Source organism: Chiloscyllium plagiosum, unplaced genomic scaffold (genome assembly GCF_004010195.1).
Source record: "Chiloscyllium plagiosum isolate BGI_BamShark_2017 unplaced genomic scaffold, ASM401019v2 scaf_7248, whole genome shotgun sequence".
In the NCBI taxonomy this organism is placed as follows: domain Eukaryota; kingdom Metazoa; phylum Chordata; class Chondrichthyes; order Orectolobiformes; family Hemiscylliidae; genus Chiloscyllium; species Chiloscyllium plagiosum.
This window is the reverse complement of record NW_025214886.1, coordinates 36,530-49,127: the sequence shown is the minus strand read 5'-3', so window position 1 is coordinate 49,127 and position 12,598 is coordinate 36,530. Positions and strand designations below refer to the sequence as shown.

General features: G+C 49.0%; 1 protein-coding gene across 1 annotated transcript in view; it reads right to left on the bottom strand.

Moving 5' to 3' along the window:
- Positions 1–315: 315 nt before the first annotated feature.
- Positions 316–12,598, bottom strand: part of LOC122548062 (leupaxin-like) — a 19,092-nt gene continuing 6,809 nt past the window's right edge. The window contains exons 2-9 of the mRNA XM_043686628.1: positions 11,258–11,409; positions 10,058–10,134; positions 6,668–6,767; positions 5,982–6,164; positions 5,436–5,609; positions 3,968–4,049; positions 1,657–1,805; positions 316–770 (exon numbers count right to left, since the gene is read on the bottom strand). Of these exons, the coding sequence (XP_043542563.1) occupies positions 498–770; positions 1,657–1,805; positions 3,968–4,049; positions 5,436–5,609; positions 5,982–6,164; positions 6,668–6,767; positions 10,058–10,134; positions 11,258–11,409 (1,190 nt within the window). The 3' untranslated portion in view covers positions 316–497. The remainder of the gene's footprint in view (positions 771–1,656; positions 1,806–3,967; positions 4,050–5,435; positions 5,610–5,981; positions 6,165–6,667; positions 6,768–10,057; positions 10,135–11,257; positions 11,410–12,598) is intronic.

Below are 12,598 nucleotides of genomic sequence, written 5' to 3'. Positions count from 1 at the left end.
CACTTGAGCAGGCACACACTTGTAGAACTTTACAAACTCACCCCCTCACAGATTCTCACAATCTTACAGATAGTCCTCACACACCCTCCAGCACTACCTATCACTCAAACAAACTCAACCACAAACTCTCCCTCCATCAAAGTCACACTTACACACACTCTGTCACACACCCTCGTGTGTGTGCATTATGGCAGGGAAGGGTGGGTGGAGGTTTAAACTATTTCTTGGTCTCTGTGTCACCAGTTCCCCCATCACAGCCCTCCCCACCCACCCAGTACTCCTCACAGTCAGCATTTCCAATAAGGCAGACATTGAGAATGGAAAGCAACACGTTTATTGCATAAGGTGAGCGGCCCAGTGAATCATGATAAGCAGAGAGCAGGCTGTGGAATTGATGTTTGCATTGACGTCCATGTCCTTCCTGTTTGGGGTGCTGGTCGGGTGAGGCTCCTGCAGCAGAGAGAACGGGGAGTCGGAGGGTCCTGGGAAGGTGCTGACTAAAGTGCGCCGAACAACTTGAGGAAACACGGGTTGCAGTAGGGTTTGTCCTTGTGCTCCTTGAAGCTCCCCAGGCTGAGCTGCTTGAGGCAGAATGCACAGACAAAGTGCTCTGGGTGGAACCTCCGGCCCAGTGCCGATATGCAGCGCCCGCTGATGGGTTTCTGGCACCCGCTGCACAGTGTCCCCTGGCGCTGGTGCCAGTGCAGCTCGCAGTAAGGCATCCCATTCAGTTCGAAGAAACTGGCGCCAGCGAATGGGGTGAAACACTCCTGGGGTGGGGTTGGGGGCGATAAAAGAGAACGGGAGCAGTTACCCTCTCGTACAGTAGGAGACAGCTCCGAGCCTGCCTGGCCCCTTCAACCTCACACACTGAGACAGAAAGGAAACCGGATCACCCTCCCCTCCTCCCCCCCCCCCCCCTTCACCCTTCCACCCACTCCTGATGTTTTCCCTACAGACTGGAAACAGGCCCTTTGGCCCAACAATTCCACACCAACACTCACCCACCCAAACCCAAGCCCAATTCCCATTACTCTATAGTTACCCTTGACTAATGCATTTAACTTAGGCATCCCTGAACACTATGGGCAACTCATCATAGCCAATCCACCCTAACCTAAATATCCTTGGACAATGTGGGTAATTTAGCATAACCAATCCACCTTAACCTGCATATCATCTTTACATCAAAGATGGAGCTACAGGGAGAGGTGGGATAGTCTGGGGCTGTTTTCCCTGGAGCATCGGAGGCTGAGGGGTGACCTTACAGAAGTTTATAAAATCACGAGGGGCATGGATAGGATAAATCAACAAGACTTTTTCCCTGGGGTCGGGGAGTCTGGAACTAGACAGTATTCATTGTGAGAGGGGACAAGATTTAAAAGGGACCTAAGGGGCAACTTTTTCACGCGGGGGTGGTGCGTGTATGGAATGAGCTGCCTGAGGAAGACGTGGAAGCTGGTACAATTACAGCATTTAAAAGGCATCTGGATGGATATATGAATAGGAAGGGTTTAGAGAGATATGGGCCAAGTTCTGGCAGATGGGACTAGATTGGGTTGGGATACCTGATTGGCATGGAGCGAAGGGTCTGTTTCCATGCTGTTTGGCCCTATATCACCCACATCAAGGCCTTGTCTGACCCCTGACACTTACCCTACACACAAAGCACTCTGGATGCCAGACACTGTTGAGTGCAGATAGATAATTGTCCAACACCGGGTGATCACAGCTGCCACACTTGGGAGCGAACATGTTGAAATAGTCCTTGCGGCAGTATGGCTTCCCACCTTTCTCATGGTAACCTGGAAGGGAAGAACGAGAGAAGGATGTGACGCGTGGGAACGGGGCAGTGAACACACATAACCTTCTGACCCGGTACAGGGCGGGAGAAAGCAAGAGAGGATCAGAGGGATCTGACACCAGCGCATCAGGCACAGGGCCTGACCTTCAGCTCCATCAGCTCTCTATACCAATCCATTCGGAGATGGCAGGACAACATTTCCCAAGCAGGTTGGGTCTTAGAACCTGGGTCTCCTGGCTCAGAGGGAGGGAACTACCACCGTGCAGCAAGCAACTCACCCCAACATTCAAGCCCATTAGCAGTGTCAGACCTGAATATCGGTTATGGGCCATAGCAGCCTTTCTGAGCGTGACTACTTTGGTGATGGGCTGAAAATGTGTTGCTGGAAAAGCGCAGCAGGTCAGGCAGCATCCAGGGAACAGGAGAATCGACGTTTCGGGCATAAGCCCTTTCTCCTGTTCCCTGGATGCTGCCTGACCTGCTGCTCTTTTCCAGCAACACATTTTCAGCTCTGAACTCCAGCATCTGCAGTCCTCACTTTCTCCTACTTTGGTGATGGGTCCGTTTTCAGTTTCAATGACATCTCAAGAATTTATCTGCCGGGACAACACTCTACCTCAGTGTTCCCATAAAGGGGAAAGCACAGAGGATGGAGAGAATGGCCTGGGCTGATTTCTTTCGTACTGAGAATGCCATCCACTGGCTGAATTGTCTCTCCATAACTTTTGACCTTTTTAGCTCGGGGACTCAGTGGTTTGTACTGCTCTCTCACAGAGACAGGGACCCAGGCTTCGTTCAGCCATGATCTTATTGAAAGGGACAGCAGAATCGATGGGCCACATGGCCTACTCTTGCATCCAGTTCTTATCATCTGATTTTGAGGCACCATCCGCGGCTCAGGGCTGGAAGGTTTGGTTTCAAATCCCACCCATTTCTTATGGCCGTATGACGCAGGGTAATAATAATACTAAGACCATAAGGCCATAAGAGCAGAAATTAGGCCATTCAGCCCATCGAGTCTGCTCCGCTATTCATTCATGGCTGATACATTTCTCAATCTCGTTCTCCCACTTTCTCCTCATAACCCTGGATCCTCTTGATACTCAAGAACCTATTCAGCTCAGTCTTAAGTAGACTGAATGACCTGGCCTCCCCAGCCTTCTGTGCCAGTGAATTCCATGGATTCCCCACTCTCTGGCTGAAGACGTTTCTCCTTATCTCCACCTGCCCTTTACTCTAAGGCTGTGCCCTCAGGTCCTAGTCTCTCCGACCAATGGAAACTTCTTTCCAACTTCCACTCTGTCCAGGCCATTCAGAATTGTGTATGTTTCAATTAGAATGCCCCCTCATCCTTTTGAACTCCATCCTCAAACATCCCTCATATGTTAAGCTAATGACAGTAACAAGGGATCACTATCATCTGGAGTATCTCTTGGGGGTGTCACAAAACTGGTCCAATTTTTCTAAAAGCTGTTCCATTTCTCAACAATACTGTGTCCTTGGTATTTTTCAGAGAGGTAATAAACCGCTCCCGGTGCCAATTAGGCTGGTTTGGTACAGAGATTAAAGGGCATTGAGAGGCCTTTTTGTTTATATGTAAACAGATGAGACTTGAGACTAAAATGGTCATGTTTTAGTAGTGACCTGTATAATGAAAGGGGAGTGGTCTACTCTGGCTGAGCAGTTTAGTTCAGTCCAGAACTAGTTGGGAGTCCAACACTGAGCTGTGTGGAAATTCCTTCTCTCTCTCTGTATCTGTCTCTTTCTCTGTCTCTCTCTCTCTCTACTTCTGCTCTTCTAACTTCAACCTGTAAGCATCTGTTTTTCAAGAGGGTTTGCTTATTGGGACTGTTGTGTATATGCGGAACAGCATAATTAGGTCTAGTTTGGATGGACTGAGTTCTATATTCTTTATTCTGTCCTTTGTGTAAGATCGTGAAGAATTTTTTATTTGGTCTGTTTTATAATCTGGTAGTCAATCTCGCTAACTTACTCCAGGTAATTTTCACTGTACACTTACCGAAACAAATTGCAAAGTTACAGTCTCGGCTGCCTGCTTAAGAATGTTTTGAGCGGTCTGGCCTACTCCACAACAGGGGCAAATCAAAATCTCAGCGCACCACTCTCAGCAGGGTGATCAGTGACCACTCCTGAAACACTTACCCTCACTTCCGAATTTCTCACCGCAGTGAGTGCAGAAAAAATGGTCCGGGTGCCAGGTTTTATCCAGCGCCGTGAGCACCTTCTGTAAAGTGGAAAGCGGAGCAAAATTAAGAAGACAGGTTTCACCCCGACAGAATACGCAGAAACATTCCTCTCAGGCTTCTCCACAGATGGCCTGAGGATCAACAAGGCCAAATCTTACAGGGAAAAAAAAATAACAGAAATCATTGGAAAAGCTCAGCGGGTCTGGCAGCATCGCTGGAGAGAAATCGCAGTTGACATTTCAGGTCCAGTGACCTTTCCTCAGAACTGATGGTATCCAGGGAAAATGTCGGTTTACATGCGGAAGGTAGGGTGAGGGGGGAGGAATAAACAATTGGTGGGGGAAGAGGCCAAAGGAAGAGAAGAACAGTTTGACCGACAGAGGAGTGGATAATGATCTGACTGGGAGGGGGAACAACTGGTAATGAGCACTGTTGGTGGCTAAGGAGCGGTAGGGTGGCTCAGTGGTCGGCACTGTTGCCTCACAGCACCAGGGACCCGGGTTTGATTCCACCCTCAGGGCGACTGTCTGTGGAGTTTGCATATTCTCTCCAAGTCTGCGTGGGTTTCTTCTGGTTTCCTCCCACAGTCCAAAGATGCTCAGGTTAGGGTGGATTGGCCATGTTACATTGCTCCATAGTGTTCAGGTATGTATAGTTTAGGGTGGATAGGCCATGCCAAATTACCCCATAGTGTTCAGGGATGTGTAGGTTAGGGTGGATTGGCAACGCTAAATTACCCCATAGTGCTCAGGAATGTGCAGATTAGGGTGGATTGGCCGTGCTAAATTACCCCATAGTGTTCAGGGATCTGTAGGTTAGGGTGGATTGACCGTGCTAAATTACCCCATAGTGCTCAGGGATGTGTAGGTTAGGGGGGATTGGCCATGCTAAATTACCCCATAGTGTTCAGGGATGGACAGGTTAGGGTGGATAGGCCATGCTAAATTACCCATAGTGCTCATGGATGTACAGGTTAGGGCGGATAGGCCATGCTAAATTGCCCATAGTGTTCAGGGATGTGTAGGCTAAGTGCATTAGTCAGGAGTAAATGTAGGGGAGTGAGTCTGGGTGGGATATGTTCTGAGGGTCGGTGTGGACTTGTTGGGCTGAAGGCCCTGTTTCCACACTGTCGGGATTCTTTGTTCTGTGTAACAATAGGTCATGTGAGAAAGTGAGGACTGGAGATCAGAGTCAAGAGGGTGGTTTCGGAAAAGCTCAGCAGGTCAGGCAGCATCCAAGGAGCAGGAGAATCAATGTTTCAGCCAAAAGCCCATCATCAGGAATTAGGGTTGAAACAGTGGCAGCCAATGCTGTAGGGTCCCGAAACTCCCGAGAACGCGCTGTGAACCCGGAGCTCTAAAGGAGAGCCAGACCAGACTGGAAGCATTAACCATGTCCCGCAGTGGGGCTCAAAGTGGACTTACGTCGAGAATGGGTCCACCACAGTATGCGCAACGAGGGCAGAACAAGGCGTGATAATCTTTCTCGCAGTACGCCTGGCAATCGCGCTCGTAAAATCCCCTCAGCCCGATCTCATCGTTGCAGTGTGCGCAAACAAAATGCTCCGGGTGCCAGTTCATACCCAATGCTGTGACAATCTGGGAAAGTCCGAAACAAACATAAAGTTCATTGCATCAGTTAACGGTGCCTCCAGGCAATTGCTGGCTCACTACGTGACCGCGAGACCATGAGGCAAAGGAAGAGGAGGAAGCTCTTCAAATCCTCAAGCCTGCTTGGTCATTCCATAGGATCCCGGCTGATCCTGATGTTCCTCACATCCACTTTCCTAACCTTAACCCCTGATTCACCCCCGCCAGACCCATCAAGAACCCATTGCAACCCTAAATGTACTGATGAGGGCCAAGCGTTGGATGTCGTTTATCCAGACTTCAGCAGCGTTCCAGATGGGAGACTGGGAAAGCCTCTCTGGCCCAGTTGTCCCCGGATGCCAGCGGAAGAGCGGGACTCACCGTGCCGATGATTGGCTTCTTGCAGGAGCCACAGAGCCCCTTGGCGTCGGTGCTGACCCCCAGCTGGTGGAGGTCAGATTCCAAAGCGCCCAATATGTGGTCCAGGTTCGTCTCTGCTCTCGGATGAGCGGCTTCCTTGGCGGGAACGGGCGGTCTCTCTTCCAGCCCGCTCAGATCAAGGCTCTGAGGGAATAGACAAGTCAGAGTTCAGCATTCCGGCCGGGAATCTGACCCCACCCACCCCCCTTCACCGCCCTGCTGAGGATCTGGGACAGGAGCACATAGAGACCGGGGCGAAGGGCGCCCCCAGAATATCCTCCAGAACCGTCAGGTCAAGGAGGAGTGTGGGCCTGAGGGACCGGCAAAGTTTGCCGAAGTTAACGAAAAGGCAGACGCAGCAACCCCGTGAGTTACACGTTCATTGCCGCCAATGGTCTGTTAACAGCACAGCATTTCTATGGCTGGTCAATTTCAGTTTCTGGTCAATGGGAACTCCCAGGATGTTGATAAGTGGCTGGATGGGGAGATTCAGTGATGGTGATGCCATTGAATGTCAAGGGGCCACGGTTCGATTCTGTCTTGGTCACTGCCTGGCACACCTTTGGCACAGACAATACTTGCCACTTTGCCTTTCCAAACCTGAGTGACGCCCTGATATGGTTCATTAGCTTATCAGGACACCTTACACAATTGAGGTTAGCCATGATGTCATCAAGCTGTTGGGCCGCTGACTTTGGACTCAGGAGCTGGGTTTCCGTGGTAACCTGAGGACCCTCCGCTACCTTGCTGCAAGAGAAATGGAAATGCGATGAGTAAATGCTGCAGGTTTGGCGAAGGTCCGTCGAGCAGAATTGAAGAGACAGTGATAAAACTTGGACTGGTACAATCCCATCGCTGTACCGTCAACACGGTCATCCTCCTCATTGACATCATTGTGATGAACAGCTATTGCCAACTTGAGGGGGATGACCTGTCCACCTTGGCGTTGGTGAGGTGAAGGGGTACCCAAAGTGGCCTTAAGGGGGCGCCATTTTACCCTTGCCACCCCTGCCCTGTATCATGCAATCATGAGGGGCGTAGATAGAGTGAAATGGCCAAGGATGCTTTCCCCAGGGTGGGGGAGTCCAGAATCAGGGGGCATAGGATTAAGGTGAGAGGTCAAAGGTATAAAAGGGACCCAAGGGGCAACTTTTTCACATAGAGGGCGGTGCGTGTATGGAATGAGTTGCCAGAAGAACTGTTTCAGTCTCTGTGACTGTATGACAGCAGGGATGGGGAAGGGGTCAGAGTTGGGGGCGGTGAGGGGGGGGGGAGGTTTGGAGGTAGGTGGTCGAGCTTCTGAAATGATTTACTCATCCTTGTTACCCACGAAGCTGTGGGCTAGCCCACCTAACCTTGCCCCAGGGTTCGGAATCTGCTAGCAAGTAATGATAAACCAAAGGGACAATTCCAATCCATCTGCACTGGGGGGGGAGGGGCAAAGGAATGGGTGGAAAGGTGTTGGAGACTGCAGAGCCACCTCATCCTGGAAGGGACTGGTCTCTCAATCAAAGATCTTCTGACCAGAATGGTTGGATTTACTGAGGCTGTGAAGTAGGGATGAGCGAGGGAAACCCCTCCTCCAGAAACTAATTTCGATAGATGGCGTTCATCTGGATACAGGAAAGATGCTATCGAGCTGGGAGAGGGGTCAGAAGAGATCTTGTCGGTTATGGAAGGTTTGAGTTGGAAGGAGAGGCTGGACATCTTGGGACTTTCCTTTTTCACCGGGGCGTTGGAGGAGGGGGGGGGGAGGGGGCAACCTGATAGAAGTTTACGAAATACTGAGTGTAGGTGGATGTTAATGGCAGCTGTCTTTTCACGAGGGTGGAGGTTTTAGAGACTGGGAGCGGGGGCACATTTTTAAGGTGAGAGGAAAGAGGTTTAAAAAAGACAGGAGGGGAAAACATTTTACGAAGGGGGCGGTTCGCTTCCTGAGGGAGTGGTGAACGTGGGCACCATTAGAATGTTTAAAAGGTAAGGCCAAGAATAGGTAGGTAATGTTTGGGTATATGGGAGAGAGGGAGGCGGCCGGGGTCAGATCAGTTTAGGATGATGTTCAGCATGGACTCTTTGCAGAAATGTCTTGTTTCCGTGCTGTATGATTCTATCACCACCGTTTACAGAGATATTCTGCAAGGGAAGCATTGCTAAGCCACTGCATTCATTGCAAAAGGAGTAAAGGTGCAGATATCGCTGTCTGTTGATTGGATTTTGAAGATTTTAATCAAGACAGACAGAGATGAAAACCACACAAGGCAAGGGGACTATGTCTCCAGCTTAATAGATGTACCTTATCACCGAGAAAGGGGCGGAGGGGAAGTGGGGGGAGCGGGGCGACTTGTGACACGATGAGTAATTAGATGTTGAAAATGTTCAGCCTGATTTAATGTAAGATTAAATCTCAAACGTCGCAAAAAGAACTGCAGAATGGCAAAGCAGAGATATTTGCGAGGTGACACCGAGGGATGTGACATTAGCTGCATAGGTCATCAATGCAGCTGGTTCAACTGGACTCACTGGTCTCCTGTGCAGTAGCATTTAATTAGTCTTTAAACTTTTATCAGTAAATGTTATTAAAGGGAAGAAATGGGCTCCCTTAACTTTGTGACGATACCACGGCCTTAAGAGGTGCACTTTGTCCCCTGGTTTGCTTTAGTGAAGAGAGGTTGAGACAGAGGTGTCAGTTGGTCTAGTCAGAGCCAATAAAGTAATCAGTATGTGGGGCTTTGAGGTTTTTTTTTTAAAGTTGGGACAATATAAGAACCTGAACTGGTGGGGTCCAGGTCTGCCAGAGACGAGTTTTAGTTTGAGCTTGTAGCAGTTGATGGGATCCTGACGCTGGGTTTGGAAGCTGCAGTGCAACTCTCCCTGCTCCTCTATCTCTCTCTTTCTCTCCCTCTCTCTCTTTCTCCCCCCTTTCTCTTTCTCCCCATCTCTCTTTCTCTCTCACCCTCTCTCTCTCTCTTTCTTTCTCTGTCTCTCCCTCTCTTTTTCTCCCTCTCTCTCTCTCTCTCCCTCTCCCTCTCTCTCTCTCTCACACACACACAGATTTCTCTTGATATTTTCCCCTCCTGGACTGGAGAATGGCCTGTGAGACAATCCATTTTACTGAATTTGCCTTGGCCGAGGGTGTGTTTATGGGAATGTTCTGTATTGGAACAGTTACTGTTCAGTAGTTGAATAATCTCTTATTCTGCAAAGTTTTCCAATTGACTTATTTCAACTACAGCGGATGAATAAAGTGTGTTGCGCTTCAAGCCTGGTAGTTTGACCAATCCAATTGCATCCAGAACGCAATGTCTAGAACTTGCCTTGAGATTAACAAAATGTTAGAGTCTAGGCTATCCTCTCCATATATTTTTGAGGGGGTTTGGTTTGGTTTAGTCCGTAACAACTTACAAGAAGCGATGTTCATTCCAAAATACGAACCACTATAAACTCCTTTGCTCTGCTGTTCCTTAATGAAAAGAAACGAGCCTTTATCTTATGACACTAGGTTTTAATTGAATCTGTAAGGAAAGGTGAAATAACGCTGCAACTTTGTGGTGTTGTGTGTATTGGATAGCCCTCATTAACGATGGTACAAATTGAATTGAGCATTAAGAAGAGAGAGGATTGTACAACTTCCAGTCGAGTTGCATGCAAACACGGCAAAGTAGGAATCGGGGGAGCAAGGGTAGGCCATTCTCCAGCCGCCTCTGCTATTCCATGGGATTATGGCTGCTCCGATTGTAACTTCACACCCCTGACTAGCAACCACCACAACCACCTCCCCCCTGCCCCGATAATTTCTCTTAAACTTCTGCTTAAAAATAATCTGTCAAGGAATTCCAGCAGGTCGAGCTAAGGAGTGACTGACCTTTCATGCATTGCTCAAGGCTGCATTTGTATCTCCTCATTCGGAGCACCCATATGTCTCTTCGTGATCGTGACTGCCTACAAAGGAGGGGGCAGTGGGTTGACCAACACATGCACGCTCTTCAATCAGGAACATTTTATCCTCAATGGAAGCAGCACAAGTGGTCCACACTCACCTGCCAACTGGAGTACTTCTGTTAACTTCATCTCCCGTGACCTTTGCTGCTTCGTTAAATCGGGTCTGGTAGACTACCTGAAAATGGGAGAGATGTGCAGAGCCCACATTAGAGGCGGTAAGCATGCAACGGTCAGTAATTTATCTCAGCGGCTATCCCTGTCACGTTGCCAGACAGATCTCTGCAACTACAAGGGGTGGAAATCTGATTCACCACCCCTCCATCCACCCATTGCAGGAGCAATGTCCAGATTTTGAAATCGAAAGGCATGGGAATATTTGATCATTGCATTTCCTGTTTTGACGCCCACTCAAAAATGTCAGTCCAAATGCATGACCTCCCGGCTCAGAGACAGGAACACTTGCTGCGGTGCCCCATTCATCATAAATGTTTTAAAAAAACTTTTTTTATTAAACAATTTTTCTTCACCTGTCCAGAGATGTTACGCCTCTGGCCTTGAACCCGGGACTCCCGTTCTAGTGTTGTGGACCCTGCCACTGCACCACAAGAGGGACACCCTCATCAAATTCGTATTTTTTTTTAATTCAACCTATTTTTCCAATCAACCTGTTCAGAGATATTATTGCACACACCTCTGAAGCAAGTGAGACAAGAATCCAGGTCTCTTGATCCAGGGTAGACGCACTACCACTGTGCCAAAGGAGGGCCCTCGTCGCCTTTTTTTTAATTTAACCTATTTTTCCAATCAACCTATTCGGAGATTTGATTGCACACACCTCTGGACTAGGTGGGACATGAACCTAGGGCTTTTTAATTCAGGGGTAGGGACATTATCACTGTGCCATAAGAGGGCCCTGATCATTTCTTTTTATAATCAACCTATTTTTCTAGTCAGCTTGTTCAGCGGTGTTATTTCAAACGTCTGGAGCAGGTGGAACTTCCTAGTCCAGAGATAGGTACATTGCCACAGCGCCTTCATCATCCTTGTCAGGAGATGAAGGAGAATAGTTTCATGGGCATGCAATTTACCTTAAAAGCCAGCGGGGGATTATGGAGGGATTAAGCAGACTGACCCATCAAGCGATATATTCCAGGGCCAGCAAGTCCTAACGTGGGACTTGAACCCTGCATACATTCAACACATCAAGAGATAGGTGAATGACCCTCGGGTCACAACACCGTAGCACCAACCGTCGCCATTGGTCAGCCGCGGACTACCGTTGTTCCGAGAATTCTTACTTGTAAGAGCACTGGGTTGGATGCATCGGGTGCCTGGGGACTGCTCTTCGTAGGGCACGCTGTGATGAGGTTAACATCCGAGGAAGCTTGCGGGGTCGGGTCTCCTTCCCGGCTGCTCACTGACGTTTGCTCGAGTTCGGCCAACAATAAGTCTAGAAGCACATGGACCAACAGACGATGATCTGAGTTCGCCATGAGATCCCATTCTCCAGCCCGATCAATGACCCGGACGTCAGCTGAAGAAATCTCACTGACCCCCTTCCTGGGGTTTCCATTTCCGAATGAATGCACTGTCCACCCTTTAAGCTTCACCCAAGGGGGTACAGCACAGAAGGAGACCGTTCGTTCCCCTGGTTCCTGTACTGGCCAATCATCTACTCTAACCCCATTGTGCAACCAATTCTAAATAATCATCCAATTCCCCTCTTGAATGCCTCGATTGAACCTGCCACCCCAACATTTCCAAGCAGTGCTTCCCAGACGCTGACTACTCTTGTTTAAAAGTGCACTTCCTCATCTATCCCTGCTTCCATGGCCTCCTCTTCCTTGTTCCTCTCCACAGTCCATCATTTCCTTTCACTTTGATTAGCTTAAAATCCATTAGATTCCCTACAGTGTGGAAACAGGCCCTTCGGCCCAACAAGTCCACACTGACCCTCCGAAGAGTAACCCACCCAGACCCATTCCCCTACCCTAAATTTATCCCTGACTAATGCACTATGGGGTAATTAGTATGGTCAATCCACGCTAACCTACACATCCCTGCACACTATGGGGTAATTTAGCATGGCCAATCCACCCTAACCTACACATCCCTGAACACTATGGGGTAATTTAGCATGGCCAATCCACCCTAACGTACACATCCTAGCATGGCCAATCCATCCTAACCTGCACATCCCTGAACACGATGGGGTAATTTAGCATGGCCATTCCACCCTAACCCTACACATCCCTGAGCACTCTGGGTAATTTAGCATGGCCAATCCACCCTAACCTGCACATCCCTGGACACTATGGGGTAATTTAGCATGGCCAATCCACCCTAACCTACACATCCCTGAACACTATGGGGTATTTTAGCATGGCCAATCCACCCTAACCTACACATCCCTGAACACTATGGGGTAATTTAGCATGGCCAAACCACCCTAACCTACACATCCCTGGGCACTATGGGACAATTTAGCACGGCCAATCCACCCGAACCTGCACATCCCAGAACACTATGGGGTGATTTAGCATGGCCATACCACCCTAACCTGCACACCCCTGAACACTATGGGTAATTTAGCAATACCAATCCCCCCTAACCTACACATCCGTGAACACTATGGGGTA